The sequence below is a fragment of the Pelophylax lessonae genome (genome assembly GCF_965119305.1).
Source record: "Pelophylax lessonae genome assembly, chromosome: 3".
Taxonomy (NCBI): domain Eukaryota; kingdom Metazoa; phylum Chordata; class Amphibia; order Anura; family Ranidae; genus Pelophylax; species Pelophylax lessonae.
Genome location: NC_138770.1, coordinates 168,922,780 through 168,947,062, shown reverse-complemented (window position 1 = coordinate 168,947,062; position 24,283 = coordinate 168,922,780). Strand labels below are relative to the sequence as shown.

The window sequence follows — 24,283 nt, the reverse complement described above, 5'->3', positions numbered from 1 at the left end:
TCCTCTGAGATCTTCAAGCAATTATGCCGGGCTGGACGACGGGCTGGATCCCTATATCCAGTGGTCACTCCAGTCTGGCCAGCGAGCGCATGCAGGCCTTAGCTCCACGATGGGTCGACCGTGACATAGTCCCACTGGATGGGGACTGGCCCCGCAAGTTTAACGTCTCGCCAGGATGCACATGACAGGGTCTAGGCTTATGTCGCAGCGTTCCTTTTTTGCTGACAGCCCCCCACTCTGGTGGCGTGGGGTCCTCTCAGGAGATGACACCCGCCGGTGTTCCTGGTATGGTGAGTTAATGTACCCCCCCAATCCTTCCCTTGCAGAATTTGGGGTGGACGCGGGCCTTCCTCCCTGGGATACCCTCACACAACTGTCTGTTGTGGCCTTTAGAGGGCAGGGTGCGCAGAAACGACCCCCACCTACCCCTGCCTCCTCTGATGCCTCGGACTCTGAGTCTGACCCAGCCACCACAGATGTGGGTACCCTGGCCAGGTCTGGTACCCCGCGCGATGCCGCCTCTGATAGTGAGGATGAGCTCTCTACTGCTGCTCAGTATAAGGCGCTGGCGGACGCATTGGTTTCAGTGCGTGAAACCCTAAAATTGGAGAATGCTCCTGGGGTGCAGGTTGCCTTCAGCACCCATAAGCCTTCAAGGGTGGAAGTGTTTTCCTTTTCCCACTTATTTTGCTGGCCTGCTTGCCAAAGAATGGGATTGGCTAAAACTTTCCCCTGGGGTGTCTCGGCGGTTTACTAGACGCTACCCCTTTGAGGAGTCTCTGGTTAAGAAGTGGTCAGTGCCACCTAAGGTGGATCCCCCGGTCTCCAGGCTTAACAAGGCTACCATTATTCCAGCAGAGGATTCTCCGTCCTTTAAGACCCAGAGGGTAGAAGGGCGGAGGCTGTGGCCCGCAACGTGTACGCTATAGCAGGGACTGCTTTTGCTGCAGCCCTTGTCACCCAAGCAGTGACTGAATGGGCAAAGATGCTTCACCGTGACGTGGAGGGCACGCCTGTCCCTCCTACCTTTGGGAAACTGTTGGACCAGATGGTGCAGGGGCTGCAATTTGCTTGCGATGCCTTGCTGGACAATGCTTCTCTATTGGGTCGCGTGTCGTTTTTGGCGGTGGTCATGAGGCTTATACTCTGGCTGAAATGTTAGTCTGCGGATCAGGCTTCTAAGAAGGCCTTGACGGAACTCCCCTTTCAGGGGGGACCGTCTGTTTGGGGCTACCCTGGACAACATTATTAAAGGTGTTACAGGGGGTAAGAGTACCTTTCTCCCGCAGGCTTCCAAAGGTAGGGATCCTCGCCGTAGGTGGGGTCGTCCTTTTTGGCTCACAGAAATTATTTTAGTTCCTCGAGAAAAGCCGATAAGGCAAAGCCCTGCAAGGCTCCCTCGGGTGGTTCCAAGCGTCCCTGGTCTGGGGAACAGAAGTGCGGTTCCACCAGGCCTGCGGATAAGGCTTCCTCGGCCTAAAGGTGCGCACTCACCCGTGACTGCGGTGGGGGGATGCCTTTGCCGGTTCTCGGACTCGTGGCTGGCCTGGATCCCAGTCTAATGGGTCCGGGAGGTTGTGCGGTCCGGATACAAGATCGAGTTTCGATCCATTCCTCCAGTCAGGTTTTTTTCCTTCCAGTGTCTGCCTATCCTCCGATAGCTTGCGAACGCTCTATGGGGCAGTGCAGGTTTTGCTGCAACAAGGAGTGATAGTGTCTGTTCCACACGCGGAACGTTTTCACGGGTTTTATTCCAACCTGTTCACGGTTCCCAAGAAGGAGGGCAAGGTGCATCCGATCCTGGACCTAAAGGGACTGAATGTGTTCATACGCGCTCAAAAGTTCAAGATGAAAACTATTCTCATGGTGGTGGCCTCCCTACATCAGGGGGACTTCCATAGACATCAAGGATGCTTACCTTCACATTCCAATCTGTGCCGCTCACCAACGTTTCCTCCCTTTTTGCCATGGGAGAGGATCACTATCCGTTTGTGGCGTTACCTTTTGGTCTCGCCTCCACTCCTCGGGTCTACACAAAGGTTTTGGCCACGGTCCTGGCGCTTTTACAGCAGCAGGGGTTATCGGTTTTGGGTTACCTGGATGATCTTATTCTCTGTGCGGAGTCCCCAGCGTTACTGACGGAATACTTGGGGATCACCATGAGAACTCTGGAGGAGTTTGGTTGGATCGTGAATCTTCAGAGGTCGTCTCTGACCCCTTCCATGAGACTGGTCTATCTGGGCCTGACTTTGGACTCATCCTCGGCCAGGGTGTTTCTTCCTCCGGGAAAACTCCAGAAGCTCCTGTCAGCGGTTCATTTGTTTTATGTCCAACGACCAGCCGTTCCTTTGGACCTCTATGTGCTGGGACTGATGGTGTCCTCCTTCGAGGCGGTCCCATTAGCTCAGTTTCACACAAGGGTTCTTCAAAGGGAAATTCTTAAGTGGAACAAACACCCGAATTCTCTGGATTCTCTGATTCGGTTGAGCCACAGGACCAGGGAGTCCCTGGTCTGGTGGCTTCGGTCCCCGATGCTTCAGTCGGGGAAGTCCTTTCTCCCCATATACTAGACAATTTTCACCACGGATGCGAATCTGTCTGGGTGGGGGAGTCCTCAATCAGGACTCAGCCCAGGGAGTCTGGTCCCTGGAGGAATCTCGATTGCCAATCAATGTCCTGGAGCTGAGAGCGATCCGGCTTTGCCTGGCGCACTGGACCAACCGTCTGGAGGGTTGTCCAGTGCGCATTTGATCGGACAATGCCACGGCTGTGGCCTATGTCAATCACCAAGGGGGGCACCAAGAGTGTCCTTGCAACCCTGGAAGTGGCAGACATTCTACGTTGGGCGGAGTGCCATGTTCCAGCTCTCTCCGCTGTCCGCATTCCGGAAGTGGAAAATTGGCAGGCAGATTACCTCAGCCGTCAGGCCTTAGATGCAGGGGAGTGGTCCCTGCATCCAAAGTTGTTTCAGCAGTTGTGGCTTTGCTGGGATGTGGATCTGTTGGGAGTCTTGCATCAATAGGAAGGAGCAGAGGTTTGTGGCCCGCTCTCGGGAGCCTCTGGCAGACGCCGCGGCAGTACCGGGTGATGTATGCCTTTCCACCTCTCAAGTTGCTGCCATGACTTCTTTGCAGGATAGAGGTGGAAGGGATTCCGGTTGTTCTTGTGGCTCCAGACTTACCCGGTCGCGCTTGGTACGCCGACCTGGTCAGGTTTGTCGCAGACGCCCCATGGAGATCCTCTCAGGGAGGATCTACTGTCTCAGGGGCCAATCTTCCATCCTACTTTACAGTCGTTGGCTTTGACCGCTTGGCTGTTGAAAGCCAGGTGCTGAATGACAGGAGTTTGTCTGCTTCAGTGATTCCCACTCTGCTAAAAGCGAGGAAGGTGACTTCCAGGAAGATTTATCATCGTACTTGGAAGTCGTACATTGCGGGGTGGGAGTCCCTTGGGACCCATCCTCGCTCCTATTCGGTGGCTCGGATCTTTGGCTTTCCTTCAGCGGGGAGTTGATCAAAAGTTGGCCTTGATTACTATTAAGGGTCAGGTCTCGGCCTTGGCTATTTTCTTCCAGAGGCCTTTGGCCACCCATTCCCTGGCGCGTAGCTTCATCCAGGGGGTGCGACACTTGGTACCTCCGGTGCGACCTCCGCTACCGCCATGGGACCTTAATTTGGTGCTGTTGGTTCTCCAGAGGCCTCCCTTTGAGAATATTTGGGAGGTTCCCCTGCTTACCTTGTCTCAGAAGGTGGCCTTCTCGGTGGCTATCACTTCTGCGCGCAGGGTGTCGGAACTGGCGGCGCTGTACTGTCGTTCTCCCTATCTGGTGGTTCACAAGGACAAGTTGGTACTTTGGCCGAATTCATCTTTCCTGCCGGATTCATCTTTCCTGCCGAAGGTGGTTTCCAGTTTTCACTTGAATGAGGACATTGTTACCTTCCTTGTGTTTAAGCGTAAACATCCTAGTGAATTTGCTCTGCATACCCTGGATGTTGTTCGGGCTGTTGGGGTGTATTTGTCTTCTGAATCTTTTCGCGAGTCTGACTCGCTCTTTGTGCTCACGGATGGCCCAAAGAAAGGGATGCCGGCGCCTGCTGCAATTTCCAGATGGATCAGACCTACAGTGGCGCAGGCTTATTCCATTAAGGGTCAGGTTCCACCTTTCCCTGTCAAGGCGCATTCTACTCGGGCGCTTAGTGTTTCCTTGGCTTTTCGCCATCAGGCATCTATGATTCAGGTGTGCAAGGCAGCGACCTGGTCGTCTATTCACACGTTTACCAAATTTTATAAAGTGGATGTGATTGCATCTGCTGATGCCTCCTTTGGCTGCACGGTTTTGCAGGCTGCAGTTTAGAGGGCCCCTTGGCCTTCCTTGAGGGTGTTTTTCTGTTATCAGGTGGACCTCATCTGGTTGTGAGTCCTGTGTTGCCTGGTTGGCCATGTTGGCCTTGGGGACTTTTTTCTTGTTCTGCTGTTCCCACCCCTCATTTGGGTACTGCTTTGGGACGTCCCTACTGGACTGCGTCTCTCAATGAACAATAGAGAGAACTGGATTTTTGACTCACCGTAAAATCCTTTTCTCTTAGGTTCATTGACGGACACAGTACCCGCCCCTCTATTTTTTGAATGGGTTGGTGTGCTTTTCTCTGACACTGCTTTGATACAAAGCTGACATCCTATGCAGGAAGATAGAGGGTATACCCCCAGGGACTGCCCATAGGCGTAGCCAGATATTCTTTCTGCCTAGTGTCCTACTCCTGTAGGGGGCTGTATTACCCTACCGATATGCATCACAGGACTGCATCAGTCAGTGAACCTAAGAGAAAAGGATTTTACAGTGAGTCAAAAATCCAGTTTTTCGGCCAAAATGGGATAGGCCCATTTTGGTTGCTGAAATTTCGGTGCACCACTAAATAGAATACATTGCTCGTCGTGATTGGCTCAGCGCGATATACTGTATGTAGCCGAAGCTACGGTACATACAGTATTACTGCACATCCAATATGCTGACAGATTAGTGGGTGTAAACTAAACGGCTGCTAGACAAGACCCCCATCATGGCTCCGCCAGCCAGAAGTAAATATGAAGCAAGTTTCAAGTTGAAGGCTGTAAACTTTGCAACTTGAACATAACTGTGCTGCTGCAAGACAATATGGAGTAACAGAAAAGATGGTCTGAGACTGGAAAGCAAATGAAGATGCATTAAAGAGTATGCCAAGGAGTAAGTGTGCATTAAGAGGCACCCCACATTGGCCAGAACTCGAAAATCATGTAGCAGACACAGTGCATGAGCATCGTCAAAATTGTTATGTATTGTCACGAAACAACATACGTATGTTGGCACATCACTGGGCCAAATCTAACCCAGATAACAGCAAAGGATTTAAGGCCACTGTATTCTGGTGTACTAGGTTCTTGGAAAGGCAGAATATGGTACTGAGGCAAAAGACCAAAAATTATCTGCAGATATCGACGGCAAAGTAAGTCATTTCCATTGATGTGTAAAAAACCAGCACAAAGAGCATGACTATGCGTTAAGTACCATAATATCCGAAATATGGATGAAACTTGTATAAATTTCGATATGGTTAGAAATAAAACTGTCAAATCAAAAGGTGCAAAAACAGTGTTAAATAAAACAGGAAATGAGAAGTCCAGTTTTACAGTGGTACTAGCATGTACAGCTGATGGCGCCAAAAACTAAGACCAATGATTATTTTTAAAAGAAAAACAGTGCCGAAAATCATGTTCTGTGTTGGAGTTTTTCTACATGTGAATGAAAGGCTGGATGGATGAAGAAGGGATAAAGCTTGATAATGCATGGAGTAGGCGACCAGGTGGACTTTGTCAAGAAGGTAGCCTACTGGTGTGGTATAAGTTTAGGGCTCATTTAACTACCAGCACAAAGAAAAGGCTGGCAAGAATAAACATAGATGTGGCAGTCATTCCTGCAGGATTGACATCGTTGGTGCAGCTTCTGGATGAGTGCCTTAACCAGCCATTTAAAGATCTAATTCGAGAAGAGTGGAATGAGTAGATGGTTAGCAGCGAAAAGGAATTCACAAAAGGAGAAAACATGCATGCTCCAGAGTTGGATGTTTTGTGTAACTTTGTCATAAAAGCCTGGAATGATATTGATGCAGAAACAGTAATCAAGTCTTTCAAGAAGTGTGGCATATCAACTTCATTGAATGGTATGGAGAATGACTACTTGTGACAAGATGAAGTGGAAGCCAAAGCTGAAGCCACACCATCTGATTCAAAATAAGATCCATACAATGACTGTCTTACAAATGTATCACAAGTTGTCATTGATGAACGTATGATGTCAGATGATGAACATAAGGATTTTAAGTATGGGTAAGTCATAACCATTTTCATTTAAAATGATTTAAATCAAATTTTATGTTTTTAAATGGTGTTGCCTCGGAAGAGTATAGCCCAAAACCTTTGTTTTACCTTAAAACTTAGGGGGACGTTTTATACGCCTAGTTGCCTTATACGCTGGCATATTCGGTACTTTAAAGCTAGCTAACAAATATTTGTTTCACAAAGTTAAAAACAGAGGTGGTTTAGAGCAAGTAAATTAACTATTTAATAGAGCATTAAAGGGTTAATACTTCTTGTTGGGGACACGACTAACACTAAAAACCTAACAGTTTTAATAACCCTTCCTTTCTTTTTCCAAACTAAAAAAAAAGTGTGTCTGGAATTGGTTTTGCTGCTTGTTACTTTAGGAAGTTTTTACAAGTCTTCAGAGTCCTGTATAGGACATATACCCCCTGTATAGCTTTGTTCTATTTTTCTTACGTATTCTTTTTCCTTCTAGTGAAGCAATCACCTCCCTTTTATAAGCCATAAGCTACTGCATGTCCTCACCTCTCCTTCCCTGCCTACAACAATTCAGTTTTTTCTTTGTACTAACCTTAAAGAGATAATTATATAGGTTGGGAAGCATTTATTGAAAAGTGTGCATTTTTTTCTTGGAGCCCATCAAAGCCATTGGAGCCCTCTGTGTTGATGATTATGCTCTTGTTACTGCTTTGTTCCAAAACTGAGGCATACTGTTAGGGTTATTCCCTGGGCTGGCCTGCATATTTTTTTTATTGGTCTGTGTCCAATCCTCTTGTAGACAGCAGTAAAACCCAAAGGTTAAGACTTCTGTGTCCTTAGGAGATCTCCAATAAAACAATTTTTTTTCAGGGAGGATTTTTCCTATTTAGTAGAATAATGTACTGTATATAATGTTTTTATTGCTATCAATGCCTTCCTATACAGTGGTAAAGGGAACCCCCTTTGCTTTTTGGTGTGCCAAAGTGGGTTGAAATTAGGGAAAATCACCACAAAGGAATATATAGTCCTGGCAGAAATGTTCAGTCAGGTCCATAAATATTGGGACATCGACACAATTCTAATCTATTTGGCTCTATACACCACCACAATGGATTTGAAATGAAGCAAACAAGATGTGCTTTAACTGCAGACTTTCAGCTTTAATGTGAGGGTATTTACATTCAAATCAGGTGAAAGGTGTAGGAATTACAACAATTTGTATATGTGCCTCCCACTTTTTAAGGGACCAAAAGTAAGATTTACCTCCCTTCCTGATCAGGCTATTTTTTATGATACGGCACTGTTATTTTAACTGACAGTTGTGTGGTCGTGCAACACTGTACTCAAATAGTTTGTTGTCTCCAACCCCCCCCCCCCACCCCCCATAAATAGAGCTTTATTTTGGTGGTATTTCATCACCTCTGGCTTTTCTTTTTTTTTTTTTTTTTTTTGCTCTGTAAACAGAAAAAGACTAACATGGTTGAAAAAAAAACAATATTTTTTACTTTCTGCTATAAAACCTATCCAATAAAAAAAAAATGAAAAAAATCTAATTTCTTCATAAATTTAGGTCAATGTGTATTTAGTACAAAAATAAGCTCATAGTGATTGATTTGCGCAAATGTTATAGCTTTTTCAAACTATTGGATATTTTTATTTCTTTTACATTTTTTTTTCTAGTAATGCCGGCGATCATTGACTTATAGTGGGGCTGCTATATTGCTACATTCTGACACTTTTGGCACTTTGTGGGGACCATTGACACTAATACAGTGATCAGTGCTAAAAATATGCACAGTCACTGTACTAATGACACTGGCTGGGAAGGGGTTAAATGTGTGCCTAGACAGTGTTTGTGTACACGGTGTGTGGTGCTTTTACCAGGGGAAGTAATCAATTTCATTCCTTGCTTTGTGGGGAAATTAAATCCATTACTTCCCTGCTGACAGGACAGAGCTCCGCTCCGTGTTTTTTTCCAGACAATTGGTGGGCTCCAGCGGTAATTTTTTTGCCAGTACCCACTGTTCAGCATCTGCTGTGTAAAATCACAGTAAAGCTGGGTCGCCGGCGGCACGTGCGCTCGCCCCCTACCCAGAAGTCCCATATCACGTACTAGGTATGTGATCTGGTGCAGTAGAACCACCTTGCTGCCATATAACTGTTATACAGTCAGCAAGACGTTAATTATACTACTGGTTAGTGTTGCATTGATTACTCTCATATTGGTATAATGTTCTATTTGTAGCTTTGAAGATGCACTTCACATTCACAATAATGGTTAGAAGCCCCACATCCTAATTCATCTTGCAGACATATTTGCTTCTCCAGAGAAATTAGGGCCAACTTGAGACGAAACGGATTAAATCTTGGATAAGGGGGAGACTGATTAGAGCCTCTGTAATGTTTTTAAAACTGACGTTTAACCTTTTTATCTTTTGCCTTCTCTGGTTACTCCCTTTCCCCCCTTTTTTAACATGTAATTTTTTTTTTAAATAAAACTATTCTGTTTTCATTACCTTTTTTTAGATGCAGTCATGTTATCACTAGGTCTCTGTGCAATGCAGGAAGATCGTGGCTGGTGGGAAGGGCCAGCAGGTTGCTGTACATAGCTTTCTGAAAACATCCCAACACCCTGCCTCAGTACTGCTGAAGAGCCCTCAGCCCTGATGCAAGCAATAGGCTGGCCCCTTGTAGGAGTTATGCAAATGGAAATTTTCTTCATGGGTGGGTATCAGTCTGGAAGAGTGGGAGTTTCCAGGCGGACCACCCTAGATATCCACTCACATGTGATGCTAAGCCTCTATGTTTGAAAGAGCTGAAATCCAATGACTGGGGCAAGGCAGTGACATTAAATCAGGTCAGGAAAGGGCCACATTAGGGGTTGGCAACCTTCAGCACTCTAGCTGTGTGAAACTACAAGTCCCAAGACTCTGATAGCGACAGGCATGACTACCAGAAGCAGATGCATGATGGGATGTGTGTTTTACCAAAGCTGGAGTGTCAGATGTTTCCCCTGGGTTAGATGATCATGGACTTTGTCCAGCTAGCATAGGAGGCGTTCTCTCTCTCTGACTTGCTGCCATTTTTAGTGTAAATGCTTTGAGAAGCTCACACTGTACAGTGAATCAGACTAAGCATTTTCAGTACAGGACAGGAGCCTGTACAAATGTGCAAGACTGAAGTTAAGGCTGGAGTTGGGCTTGAATGCCATGTGTTCACACTGTGTATATTGTTTCACATCCTGTAAGGACAGGACATTTCTCCAGTGGAGGCACAGACAAAACACATATTGATTAAAGTAGGATAAGTTTTTAAGAGAATAAAGCTTAAAAAGTTTTCTAAATTGATGTGTCCCAACTGATAATGGGTTTTGTTTATGCTTGGCATTTCTACATTGCCTTCATTTCACGAATTTCCTTTTTTCTTCTTTTTTTAGGATAGCGGAGATTATCCTCTAACAATGCCTGGACCACACTGGAAGAAATTTCGCAGCAACTTCTGTGAGTTCATTGGTGTTCTGATCCGACAGTGCCAATACAGCATCATCTATGATGAATATATGATGGACACTGTCATTTCACTGCTGACTGGCCTCTCTGACTCCCAGGTCCGAGCTTTCAGGCATACAAGCACACTTGCAGGTAAAAGTTTTTTGTTGCGATTCTACCTGTGCTTATAAACAGCAGGGGGATCCTGGCTTCTCAAATGTTTCTAGTAGTTTTTTTTTTAATTGTTCTTTAAATTCACTTCCACTTTACCCACATGGGCAGTTTAGGGGGTTAGTGATCTAAAAAGATGCACTCGATCAGCAAAAAACTTAGGGTGAACACACTGCAAAAATAGGTTTGCTTATAAGGAGGCAAAATAAGCAATACAGTTCTTGATCAACCAATCATTGGTCTGGGAAAGCTACCCCAGCCCTGAGCAAAGTTATTTTGGAGGTTCTAAGGGCAGTAGGAAACTATCGGGGAAGGGATGTATAAACTGCTTATTGTGTTTGATATAAAACTTGTGAGCAATTTGTAATTTTCAAATAAATATGGTCTAAACATTTTTATTTTTAAATGCTATAAAGTTATTTTTTTGGCAAAGTGTTTTTATTTATTTATTTTATCTTTTGCCAGGTTTCTGTGCCAGATTACAAATCTTTCATTATATTTTCTTTCCAGTGTCTCCTACATTACAGCCAAATACTAAATGTCAGCACCAACTATAAATGACAAATCAAAAAGTTGAAACTTTTGCAGCCTAAAGTGATTGTAAAGCTTCCATTATTTTTTAAATTAAAATAATAAACATGTCATACATGCTCTTTGCAATTGTTTTTTGGTTTTGCACAGAGCAACCCCGATCCTCCAATTCTGGTGTCCCCCACTGGTGCTCCTGGCAACTACACTTCGGCGAATGCCCACATAGGAAGCGGATTTCTACTTGGGCACTCGTGTTGGCACCGCCCTTAGCTCTGCTGCCTTTATCTATAAGCACAGACAGCAGGGCTTGCATAGAATGCATTAGGGTAAAAAAACTGAAGCCTTCACAGCCACCTAATACAAAACCTGTAGTAATATTAAAAATTATTAGACCACCACTTGGAGCCATGACACACTAGCAATCCTGTCACTGGTGACCAATCAGTATCTCTGTGCAGAGCAAATACCTTACCACTAAGCTGTTCTCTCTTGTTGGCTAGATGAGTGGCAATGCTCATCTAAATAGCACTTCCAGGTTCCTTAACATACTGCCAATTGTTTTACAAAGTGCTTCCTGAGTCCTCTGGACACAGGTTCCCTGACTTTCAACCAACTTCGATGTCACCAGCTCTGTCTGCACTTTTAGCCTCATTTTTGGTTAGTAAGGCTTCCTATTACAGTGGGCCAGTAGTGAGGCTGAAATGAGGCTAGTAGCATTGACGACCATGTGAGGTGTTTGCTATTTACAGTATTCTCCAATGAACATCTGCTTTTTATTTTACACAGTAAGTAACCTTTATTGATTCGTAAATACAGTAACCCATCACAAACTATCAGACTTCATACTAGTGTGACTAAAGTAAGCCACAGATAATGCAGTTTTCTTTCCTTCAACTATGGGTTGAAGAAAAGAAAATTGCTCGACTGCCCATCAACAGAGTTAGTGCTGATACGGGAATCCCTCCTTCAGCGCTATTGTATTCAAACAAACCTCCCACTGTCAGAATAAAATAACCGCTGGTGGCTACAGCCACCAGCAAGTGACCACACGAAATGGCACGAAAAAAAGACTAGACAGGCTGGTTGTACTGAAGTTGATTAATCTACTTCAGTACAACCAAACTGCCTATAGATGGATCAAATTTCTGCCTGTTCTGCTGAACCGGTGGGATGTCCATCTGTCTATGGCCAGCTTTAATCACACTTTATCCACCTATTATCGAATTCATACTGTTTGAGTATCATTTTCTCTGTGAATATTCTCACATGCTTCAGAAAAGCAGTAGTGCATTGTAACTATGTAGTTTAAAATTTGGTTACTTAATCTGTGAACATACTGTTTGAAGGTGGCGTCTAAGAGCCGGTTCACACTGAGGCGACACGACTCCTTACTACTTCGGGGGCGACTTGTGCATTACCATGCACCACGACTTCGGAGCGACTTGCAGGGACTTCACATAATGGAAGGCTATGCAAGTCGCTCCGAGGTCGCCCCGAAGTAGTACAGGACCCTTTTTCTAAGTCGGAGCGACTTGTGTCGCTCCTATTAGAACGGGTCCTCTAGCGGTCAATGGACCGCGAGGGAGCACGACTTGTCAGGCTGACAAGTCGCCTGACAAGTCTCGCTAGTGTGAACCGACTCTAAAGTTATTTAAAAATGAGTAAAACATTTTTAATGAGTAATGCTAAGTCTAATATACCAAAGTTTAAGTATGCTAAAGCTTTTAAAATCAAGCATACCTCTGTGCCTGCTTTTTTCCTTACTTTTGAAAGTATTTTGGGTAAACTGCAGCCATTCTTTTAAATGGCAAATACTTGTAATTCTTTTACTTTTATTCTAGCCTATTCAAGTTACTGTTGAGCTTGAAGGGGGTTCTGAAATCTGCAGCTTTTCCACTGTGATGTATTCTACATTGCCCCCTTGTATCGCTGTTTGTTTTCATGTTCAGCCAGCTCCGTGTCAGGGGCAGATTATAGCTATGAATATCTTTATTCTGCTGCCCCACACTGGTAAACTTTAGAACTTCAATATTGTAGATTTTAATTCATTTAACTATTTCAGCTGTCACACCTTTACATCCTCTATGCACCAGAGCTAATTTTACTTTCCTGCTTTTAACCAATTTTTCAGCAATATCTTTGCTATTACTTAAGATAAAGTAATATATATAATAAAGGACAAACCAGGCCTTCTTTCTCTGTCGCTCATTGACAGATGCAGATTCCATATCTTGATATCCGTAGGGTAGTACTGCCCCCTACAGGAGTAGGACACTAGGCAGAAAAAAAGTTCTGGCTACACCTATGGGCAGTCCCAGGGGGTATACCCTCTCTCTCCCTGCTATAGGATGTCAGTTTTTTTTCTGCCTAGTCAGTAGTAAGGACCTAAGTTCCTTGCTGGGATCTCTGGTCCTGGCAAGTTTTTTTTAGATGATTCCTTTTTTTAGCAAGCTTTTTTTCTCCAAATTGTTCCTGTGAGATCTACAAGCAATTATGCCGGATCTGGGCGACGGGCTGGATGCTGAGATCCAGTGGTCACCCCAGCCGGCCTACCAGCGCGTGCAGGCCCTAGTTCCGCGCTTGGTCGGCCGCGACATAGTCCCACTGGACGGGGACTGGCCTGCGGGTTAAATGTCCCGCCAGGTCGCATACGACCGGTCGGCGACCGAGTCGCAGCGTTCCTTTTGGCCGACATCACCCCCCCCCACTACTGAGCAGCGAGGGGTTTTGTCTGGAGTGGCGCCCACTCTGTTCCGGTATGGTGAGTAAATGTTTCCCCCCTTTTCCTCATAGCTGGCTCTGGGGTGGACGCGGGCCCCTCCCTGGGACGGTCGGACCCCCATTTATCTGGGTTCCCCTCTGTTCCCCTTTGCACTCCCCACCTGTGGTGTCCCTCTCCCCCCCGCAGCGCCTCCTCGTGTTGTTCATGGTGGCGGCCATCTTGGTACACCCAGCTCATTTTTTCTTCAGAGCTGGGCTTCAGTGGGAGTTCCTGGAGGCGTGTGAGGGGGTGGAGCCCCTCCCTAGACCCGGGCACATCGCAACACAGACCGTTCTTTCAATGCGAACAGCGCTGCTGAGCGAACCTCTACACTTATGGTGCATCTGGGTGGTGAGCCTTTGGGGGTCTCTCTTCGCTCTCTGCGTGGGGTCTCTAGGCACACTGCCTGGCCACTGGGGGGCGCTGTAGCGCTGGGAGTCATTTTCCAAAAAAATAATTTTTCGTTTTGTCATAATTTGCTGACGGGTTCCCCTGGTGTACCATGGACCCTGCTGCACTTGTGTCCCCACCTGATCCCCTCGAGGTGGCCGCAGGGCCCTCTGATCCCCAGCTCACCATTGATGTGCTTTCAGCGGTCCTGGAATCATTTGTGTCCCGGGTGGAGGTGGCCTTTCAAGGGCGGGGGGCTAAAAAGTGACCCCCGCCTACCCCTGTCTCGTCTGATGCCTCAGATTCTGAGCCAGTTGCTGCTGACGCGGGTCTCCCCTCTTGGGCTGCTGTCTCACGCCCCATGTCCTCTGATAGTGAGGATGACCTTTCTGCCTCCGCTGTAGCGCAAGAGAAGGTGCTGATGGACGCGCTGATTGTGTCTGTCCGGGAGACCCTGAAGCTGGAGGATGCAGCTGCGGATGCGACTGTTACGCAGGTTGCCTTTGGCACTCGCAAGCCCTCCAGGGTGACAAAGGTTTTTCCTTTTCCCACATGCTTTGACGATATCATTAAGAAGGAGTGGGTACATCCGAAACGACCCCCTGGGATGCCCAAACGGATTGCTAGGTGCTACCCATTTGAAGAGTCCCTCCTTAAGAAATGGATGGTTCCGCCTTCGGTGGATCCGCTGGTCTCCAGGCTAAATAAGGCTACTGTTATCCCGGTGGAGGATTCCCCGTCCTTTAGGGATCCGGTTGATCGTAGGGCGGAATCTGTGTCCCGCTCTATGTTCTCCCTGGTGGGGTCGGCCTTCAGACCAGTGTTTACCATTGCACTGGTTTCGCAAACATTGACGGAATGGGTCAAGTTGTTACGACGTGACCTGGAGGGGAGAAGCCTCCCCTCTGCCGTGGCGGAGTTGCTGGACCACATGGTGCAGGGGCTGCAGTTTATTTATGACGCCGTGCTGGATACTGCTCCACTGCTGGGGCATTTATCGTTCTAGGCGGTGGTCCTCCGGCGCATGTTATGGTTGAAGTGCTGGTCGGCGGATCAGGCTTCTAAAAAAGCCTTGACTGATCTCCCTTTTCAGGGGGGTCGCCTGTTTGGTGCTACCTTGGATGATATTATCAAAGGTCTCACTGGGGGCAAGAGCACCTTTCTCCCGCAGGCTGCCAAGGGTAAGGAACCTCGTCGCAGATGGGAACCCTCCTTTTCAGCCCACAAGAAGTTTTTTCGTTCCTCCGGGGCGGGTGACAAGGCGAAGCCCTCCAAGGCCCCCTCGGGGGGTTTCAAGAGACCCTGGTCTGGTAAGCAGAAATGCGGTTCTTCCAGACCTGAGGACAAGTCCGCTTCGGTGTGAAGGTGCGCCCCCACCCATGTCAGGGGTGGGGTGGGCATCTTTGCCGGTTCCCGGACCCGTGGCTCTCCAGGATTCAAGACAAATGGGTTCACAAGGTCATACGGTCGGGATACAAGATTGAGTTTCGATCAGTTCCACCGGTGAGGTTCTTCCTTTCCAATGTGCGACTGTCCCCGGATCGCCTAAGGGCTCTGTTGGGGGCAGTACAGGACTTGATACAACAGGGAGTGGTAGTTTCGGTTCCCTGTGGGGAACGTTTTCGGGGCTTTTACTCAAATCTGTTCACGGTGCCCAGGAAGGAGGGCAAGGTGCGTCCAATTCTGGACTTAAAGGCGCTCAATTGTTTTGTCCGGGTGCAAAAATTCAACATGGAGTCCATTCGCACAGTGGTGGCTTCCCTGCATCAGGGGGACTTTCTGGCCTCCATAGACATCAAGGATGCCTATCTTCACATTTCCATTTACGCAGGACACCAACATTTTCTGAGTTTTGCTGTGGGAGAGGACCATTATCGGTTTGTGGCGTTACCCTTTGGTCTCGCCTCTGCTCCCCGGGTCTTCACAAAGGGTTTGGCTCCAGTTCTGGCGCTGTTGCCGCAGCGGGGCATATCGGTTCTGGGCTACCTGGACGACCTCCTCCTACGTGCGGAGACTCCGCAGGCTCTGTTGTCAAACTTGGAGAGTTCGGGTGGCTTGTGAACCTGCAGAAGTCATCCCTGGTTCCTTCCAGGAGGCTGGACTATCTGGGCCTGACTTTGGATGCGCCCTTGGCCAAGGTGTTTCTCCCTGCGGAAAAACTCCAGAAAATACAGTCAGCGACTCAGATGTTACTGTCCGCCAACTGGCCGTCTCTTCGGACCTGCGTGAGGCTTCTGGGACTGATGGTGGTGGTTTTCGAGGCAGTACCCTTTGCTCAGTTTCATACGAGGACTCTCCAGAAGGAGATTCTTTTTAAATGGAACCGGAATCCCGATTCCCTGGACAATGAGATCCGGCTGAGCGAACGGACCAGGGAGTCCCTGGTTTGGTGGCTTCGGTCTCCGATGCTCAGTCAGGGGAAGTCATTTCGTCCACAGACGCGCTGGTTGCCCCGTGGGGGCATTATCAGCTGCTGTATGCCTTTCCTCCTCAAGTTGCTGCCGAAACTCCTTCGCAGGATAGAGGCGGAAGGAATTCCGGTCATTCTTGTGGCTCCGGACTGGCCTCGTCGGGCCTTGTACGCCGACTTGGTCAGGCTGGTCGCGGACGCTCCTTGGCGGCTTCCTCTCAGGGAGGATCTGCTGTCTCAGGGGCAGATCTTCCATCCTGCTTTACGATCGCATAACTTTGACTGCTTGGCTGTTGAGAGCCAGGTGCTGAAGGACAGGGGATTGTCTGCTTCAGTTATTCCTACTCTGCTTAAAGCGAGGAAATCGACTTCTAGAAAGATCTATCATCGTACATGGAAGTCTTATATTGCGTGGTGTGAGTCCCTCGGGGTTCCTCCACGCTCTTACTTGGTGGCTCGGATCTTGGCCTTCCTTCCTTCAACGGGGGGTTGAGCAGAAGCTGGCCTTGAGTACCATCAAGGGTCAAGTTTCAGCCTTGGCGATTTTCTTCCAGAGGCCACTGGCCACTCATTCCCTGGTGCGGAATTTCATCCAGGGGGTGCGGCACCTGGTTCCTCTGGTGCGCTCGCCCTTGCCGTCCTGGAACCTTAATTTGGTGGTGTCGGTTCTCCAGAAACCTCCCTTTGAAAATATTAGGGAAATTCTTACCTTATGCCAGAAGGTGGTCTCTGACACTGCTTTGTTACATAACTTGACATCCTATAGCAGGGAGAGAGAGGGTATACCCCCTGGGACTGCCCATAGGTGTAGCCAGAACTTTTTTTCTGCCTAGTGTCCTACTCCTGTAGGGGGCAGTAATACTCTACGGATATCAAGAAAAGAGAAAAGGATTTTACGGTAAGTCAAAAATCCAGTTTTTCTTGCTATCTTGCAAAAAATTATTATTCTTTTAAACAATCCTTAAGACTAAAAATTATATATACAGTAAAACCTTGGATTGCGAGCATAATTCGTTCCGGAACCATGCTTGTAATCCAAAGCACTCTTATATCAAAGCGAATTTCCCCATAAGAAATAATGGAAACTCAGATGATTCGTTCCACAACCATTTATTCATAAGTCCTTCAGTTTATTTATAGCCCATATAAAAAGATTATAGCATTGCGATAGGTTGCATAAAATGTCCATCCAGAAATAGCCGCTTCCATAAGGGGATTAGAAGCAAAATCCAGCAGGAGCTACAGAGTATAAAAGAGAAGAGAGGCGCCTCTAAGTGTAGCAATATGGTTCCATTTAATGAAGGTTCAACATTTAGCAACTCACATGGTTGATGAATAAAACAGGCACATCTAAGGATGCAGGCATCCGGGGTAAAGCTGTCCACATAGACTATCTTCTGCACCTCTGGCTGCCAGTCTGTAATCCTGACCGGGAAGACCACCCTGCAGTAAAGTGATCTGAAAGCGAGGGGCAGCATGGAAGGGATGACGTAGATGGCGGTGAGGAGGACGGTCTATGTGGACAGCTTTATCCCGGATGCCTGCATCCTTAGATGTGCCTGTTCCAATCATTGACCATGTGAGTTGCTAAATGTTGTACCTTCATTAAATTTAACCATATTGCTACACTTAGAGGTGCCTCTTCTCTTTTATACTCAGCTGTGACTTGAGGCTACTTGTATATCAAGACATCGCTTGTATATCAAGTCAAAATTTATTTGAAAATTTTGCTTGTCTTGCAAAGCGCTCTTAAACCAAGTTACTCTCAAACCAAGGTTTTACTGTGTGTGTGTGTGTGTGTATATATATATATATATATATATATATATATATATATATATATATATATGCCCTGTTTCCCTGAAAATAAGCCCTACCCTGAAAATAAGACCTAGCGTTAATTTTGGGGATGGCTGCAATATAAGCCCTACCCCAAAAATAAGCCCTAGTTAAAGTAGTTTTAAAAACATTTAATCCATTTTGTAAATATATTATATAATGTGCAGTGTGTCTCCTTTTGTAACTTTATTGTGGAAAATAGATTATTTACAGCGTGCTGGACGCTCATATGACCTGAGGTAGATCTCTCCTCGCGGTTTACGTCAGTGGCCCCTCACTCTGCAGTGCTGTAAGCGGGGAAGAAGAGCTCCGGTGGGTCATGTGAGCACCCAATGGCACTGTAAATAAGGTATTTTCTACTATAAAGTTACAAAAAGAGGCACACTGCACACTATAATCTTTTTACAAAACGGATTATATAATTTTATAATGCCTTTAATCAAGGTTTATTTTTGGGATTACTGAATGTCCTAATGCTGACTCCTGAGAAGACAGGGGACGCAGGAACTTTTTTAAAAACATTTTATTGTTTTATTCCAGCTTTTTTTTAGAACAAAGAGAGGGGTTAATGACACAATAAGAGCACTGTGGTGTCTATCATGCCTTTAAAGAATCAGGATTTTTTTTGTTTGTTAGGGTTACAACCACTTTAAGATCGTCATGGTGACATGACTGTTTTTGAATAAATGTAAATTATTGTACATACCGTAAATAAATAAGACATCCCCTGAAAATAAGCCCTAGTGCGTTTTTTGTAGCCAAAATTAATATAAGACCCGGTCTTATTTTCGGGGAAATATATATATATATATATATATATATATATATATATATATATATATATATATATATATATATATATATATAAATATATATATATATATATATATATATATATATATATATAAACTATTTTGACCTGTGTTATTTAAAAAATTATTGTGGTTTTTAAAGTGTACATTTTATTCTATAATTTGTAATTTTTACTATGACGCTAAAATTGTCCATACTTGACACTAGGTTTTTTTTTATCAGTTTGTAGTTCACCTGGAGTGAAATTTGTATGTATGGGTCATTCTGTGTTTTGAGCAAAACGGGGGCGGGGGGGGGGGGGGGGGATGGGGTGTTAATTTTTTTTTCCAGTACCTCTGTCTGTGACAGGGTTTCCCCAACTCACACGTTGACTTTGATGCTGCTTGCAGCATTTTTCCTGATGAAGCCAATGACTACAGTCAGGAATGCATGGTTATTTTGGGGAGAATTGTGTACAAAAGTGGTCTGCCCCCACTATGTCCTGCATTAACAAAGCAACTACCATACTAGTAGAGAATGCATCTGCCTTTAAACTGGTAGTAAACTATACCTTAAATTTACCTACAGGTAAATTTTTTTTAATAAATCCTACCTGTACGTACAGTGAATATCTCCTAAACGTGTGCTGTTTAGGACATAGTCACATTGCACATTCTGGCATGTAGGGGAGTAATACCATTGCGGCTCATCCGTTAAACTGTTGCAATTTTTTATGTCACACAGTATTTACGCAGCGTTTTTTTTTTTTTTTTTTTTTTTACGCAACCTTTTTTGAAAAGAAAAAAAATAAAATATATGTGTGTGTGTATATGTATATATATATATTAATTTTAATGCAAAAAAAAAAAAAAAAACCCACTATACATGTCACGCTGCAAAATTGTGCACACCCGTGCAAGAGCAACGAGCAGTGTAAATTTTACTATAAATAGGCACCGCTGTAAAAGCCTTTAAAGATTGCTACTTTAGATTTACAATGGAGGTCTGTTGCTCAAATTACTGCCCATGATCTGAAATTCCTGGTGAGGCCTCACATGTCTGGGACAATCGCTGTTTGCGTGCGTGTGGAAGCAACATGTGCATTCGCCTTTTGCGTGTGAGCAGATGATGGCCCTTTAAAAAAAAAAAAAAAATTGTTTTTTTTCTTTTATTCATTGACACACAGCTTCTTATCTTCTTGACAGTTGGATTATGCTGCCCCCTAGAGGAGTAGGACACTATGCAGGAAAAAGCTTGACTACGCCTATGGGGCAGTCCCAAGGGGTATACTCCCACTCTCAGCTTTGGGTATTCAGTTTTTTCTGCCTACTCAGGACCTAGTTCCTTGCTTGGGATCTCTGGTCCTGGCAATTATTTTCCTTTTTTTAATTTGAATTTTTTTTCTATCTTTGTTTTTTTGTTCCTGTGAGAATCTACTATCAACTGCCGGAATTGGCAACGGACTGGATAATCTAGATCGAGAGGGTCCCCCCAGTCTGGCCAGCAAGCGCGCGCAGGCCTCGGCTCCGCACTGGGTCGGCCGCGACATAGCCCCACTCGCAGGGCTGGCTTTGGCCTGAGTCGCAGCGTTCCTCCTGGCCGACAGCCACCCCTATTCCGCTGAAGCAGTGGTCTGTCGAGAGCGGTACCCACCCTGTTCCTGGTATAAGTAGCTATCCTCCCTCTAACCCTGGAGGTTTTTGGGGTGGACGTGGGTCCCTCCCTGGGACGGTTGGACCCCCAGGTTCCCCTCCTTCCCACACAGCACCCCCCCTTCCCTGTGGTCCTCTGCAGACTTGTTAGCCCCCCCCCCCCCATGGGGTGGCCATGCTTTCTAGGTCGAGATGTGGGTGGGTGCCGCTAGCAACTGGACAATTGACTTTTGGGAGGGGGCCCTACTTGGTGGGGGCTCCTGCCAGGGCCCCCCTTCCTGCTGGGATTGTGTTCAGTGCTCCTGGGGTCCCCCGGGGAGCCACGTGGCATGGCAATTTTCTTGGGGCCTTTTGTGCTGAGGATCGGCGTCTATGTTTGTGTAGCCTCAGCAGCCATTTTAATGAGATTTTCTCATTTAAAATAGTGGTGACCATGTTTTTAAAGCTATATTGTCGAATATTCGGTGGTGGGAGCCCCTCTTCATCCCCTAGTGCTGACTCCTGAATCTTTCTCTTTCTGATCGCCGCATTGTGTTCAGTTTGCCTGGTGCTGTAAGTGCCTGATCGGTGGTGGTGAATCTTTTTGTGTGATTTTCCCTCCCTCTCTTTGCTATAGCAGTGGTAGTGCTCTGTGCTGGACCCTCTGGTACCACCAGAGTGGTGGGGGTGTCCCTGGCAGTGTTGTACACTTTTTTTGTGTGGATCCCCCTCTTCACTAATGGAGATCCTAGAGCACATTTCCCCACCTGATCCCCTCTCAGAGGCTGCCGGGTCCTCCGGGTTCCATCAATCCCTGTTTGCACTGATGGCAGTCCTGAAGTCCTTAGGTCCTGGAGTCCTTTAGTGTCCAAAGGCTAGCAAAAAGCGTCCCTCGCCTTCACCGGCTTGATCTGTCTCATCAGATCCTGAATCTGATTCGGCCGCCGCGGATGGGAGTTACCCTTCTGGGTCTGCGTCCACGCACCCTGCATGCACAGATCGTGAGGATGATTCCTCTGCTCCTCTAACCGCGCATTAAAAGGCGCTGGTGGATGCGCTGATTGTGTCAGTGTGTGAAACTTTAAAGATGGAGGATGCGACTGATGCTGTGTCGGAGGCGCCGGTCCCTTTTGGCACCCACAGGCCCTCAAAGGCAGAAAGGGTGTTCCCCCTTTCCTGCTTACTTTCATAATGCCATCACTAAACAGTGGGGTTGTCCAAAACTCACTTTCTCTAGCGCTCATTGACAGACGTAGTCCTCGGTGATACACCACCTTCGGGTTATGTTGCCTCCACAGGAGCAGGACTAGACAGGAAATTAAAAAGCTCTGGCCACACCCTAGGGGCAGTCCCAGAGGGTATATCCTCTCTCTCTCTGCCTCAGCAAATCAGTTATTTTCTGTCTAGTTAGGAGTAAGGACCTAGATACCTTGCTGGGATCTTAGGTCCTGGCAAGATTTTTTTTTCTTAAAGGATTTTTTAGACAGCTTTTTTTCTCCAGTGTTTCTGTGAGATCTTCAAGCAAGAAAGCTGAACTGGGCGACGGGCTGGATGTTGAGATCCGGTGGTCACCCCAGTTCAGCCTACGAGCGCGTGCAGGCCATAGCTCCGCGCTGGGTCGGCCGCGACAAAGTCCCATTAAAGGACTGACCCCGCGAGTTAAACGTCTCGCTGAAACGCCAAAGACCATGAGTCACGGCGTCCATATCGGTCGACAGCCCTCCCGCCCCGGTGGAGAGGGGTACTGTCAGGAGTTGGTGCCCGCCTGGTTCCGGTATGGTGAGTAGTATGTTCCCCCTTTTCCCCTGACGGGTCTTGTGGTGAACGCGGGCCCCTCTCTGTATGGTAAGATAGAGTCCCTCTCTATCCTATAAATGACACAGATCCTCCTACTCTGAGTGTGATTTTATGTGCAAAAAGCCAGGAGGCTTGGTTTGGGAGCTAACAATCTAATTGTATACATGTTAAAAGATTATAATCTGTGGCATTCTGGGAATCTTACGGTGATAAGAATAAGCTACCTACCAGTCAGAAGCCACGGACATGTAGACTGCCTTCCTAATCAGATCTCCAGCTATTAGCAGGCCTCCCGAATGGCCATGCGGTCCGCCAGGGCCGGTACCGCCAACCACGCCAAATCCCCATGCAGAGAGAGTGTTGTGTGCCCTGCAGCACACCGCTATTCAGTACAGGCCGCCGCCATTTTTTTTGCTGGATCGCACGAGCCGCCATTTTGGCGTAGCCTCGTGTCTCCAGCATGGGGGCGGCCATGTTTGAGGTGATCCAAACACCTCGTGGAGCTAGGGGAGGCGCCGGAAGGCGTGCAGAGGGGCGGAGCCGCCTCCTTTCTTCCTGGGCAGCCAGCCAAAAGACTTCCTGTTTGTCAAGACAGCGCTGTAACCTGTTGCAGTTAAACTCTGAGCATCAAGTGGTGAGCCTGGGGGTCTCTCTCTCTCTCTCTCTCTCTCGATCGATAGGGATCCCTAGCAGGTAACACTAAAGGGCTTTTGTGGCGCTGGGGGTCTGTGAAAAAAAAAAAAAAAAAAAAGTTTTTTATTTTTGAATTATATTATCCAGGAAGTGACTGGAATTATCATGGACCCTGCCACACATATTCCCCCACCTGTTTCCCTCGAGGGGGCCACGGGACCCGCCGGTGCACAGAGTGTAGAGTCATTTACAGCAATTTTGGAGTCTATGGTGGCTCGGGTGGAGGCGGCCTGTCAGGGACGGGGGTCAAGGAAGCGACCCCCGCCTACCCCTATACCATCTGACACCTCTGACTCAGATTCAGAGATGGTCACTGCAGTTGCAGGTTCCTCTGCAAGGGCTGTTATCCCAGGTAAAGCCCCCTCAGACAGTGAGGAGGACGCTTCTTCTCCTGCTATAATTCAGGAAGAAGCATTGGTGGACGCACTAGTTGTGGCAGTGCAGGAAACCTTAAAACTTGAGGCTTTACCGGCAGAGGCAACTGAAACAGAGATTCCTTTTGGTACTAATAAGCCCATCAAAACGGTGAAGGTTTTTCCTGTACCTAAATGTTTCGGTAATCAGATTAAAGGAGAATGGGAGCATTCTAAACGTACCTTTACTATTTCCAAGCGTATTGCTAGACGCTATCCGTTTGAGGAATCCATCATTAAGAAATGGACGGTACCACCAGTGGTGGATCCACCTATTTCCAGGCTGAATAAAGCCACGGTTATTCCAGTGGAGGACACTTCGTCCTTTAAGGATCCGGTGGATCGAAAGATGGAAGCAGAGTCCCGCACCATCTTCTCTCTGACAGGGTCAGCATTTAGACCAGTAATTGTTATTGGTCTAGTTTCCCAGACACTTACGGAATGGGCGAAAATGGTACGCCAAGATCTTAGGGGAAAAGATATTCCCCAGGAGACATCTGATTTGATGGAACAGATTATACAAGGGCTACAGTTTATCTGTGACGCAGCCTTGGACACTACTCCCTTATTAGGGCATGCATCTAAGTCAGCGGTGATCCTCAGACGTGTGCTGTGGTTAAAATGCTGGTCAGCTGACCTAGGTTCCAAAAAGACCTTGACTAATCTCCCTTTTCAGGGGAATCGTCTATTTGGGGCCAACCTAGATGAAATCATTAAGGATGCCACTGGGGGCAAGAGCACTTTTTTGCCACAGGCTGCTAAAGCTAAGGGACTCGCAACAAGCGAGGACCTTTCTTTACCGCCCATAAAGGGCGCCCGGCTGGTACTAGCGGGAAAGGCAAGACTCCTCCAGGAGGGTTCAAGAAGGGCTGGTCGGACAAGCAAAGGACCAACCCAGCCAAACCCGAAGCAAAGGAGTACACAGCCTGAAGGTGCGCCCCCACCCGGTTTCAGGGTGGGGGGACGTTTTCACCGGTATTCAGGACATTAGATCGAGCATCAACCCCTACTACCGGTGCGATTCTTCCCTTCCA

At 46.9% G+C, this 24,283-nt stretch overlaps 1 protein-coding gene across 1 annotated transcript in view; it reads left to right on the top strand.

Moving 5' to 3' along the window:
* Nucleotides 1-24,283, top strand: part of STAG1 (STAG1 cohesin complex component) — a 223,978-nt gene that overhangs the window by 32,417 nt on the left and 167,278 nt on the right. Inside the window, exon 6 of the mRNA XM_082249885.1 lies at nt 9,770-9,974. Within this exon, the coding sequence (XP_082106011.1) occupies nt 9,770-9,974 (205 nt within the window). The remainder of the gene's footprint in view (nt 1-9,769; nt 9,975-24,283) is intronic.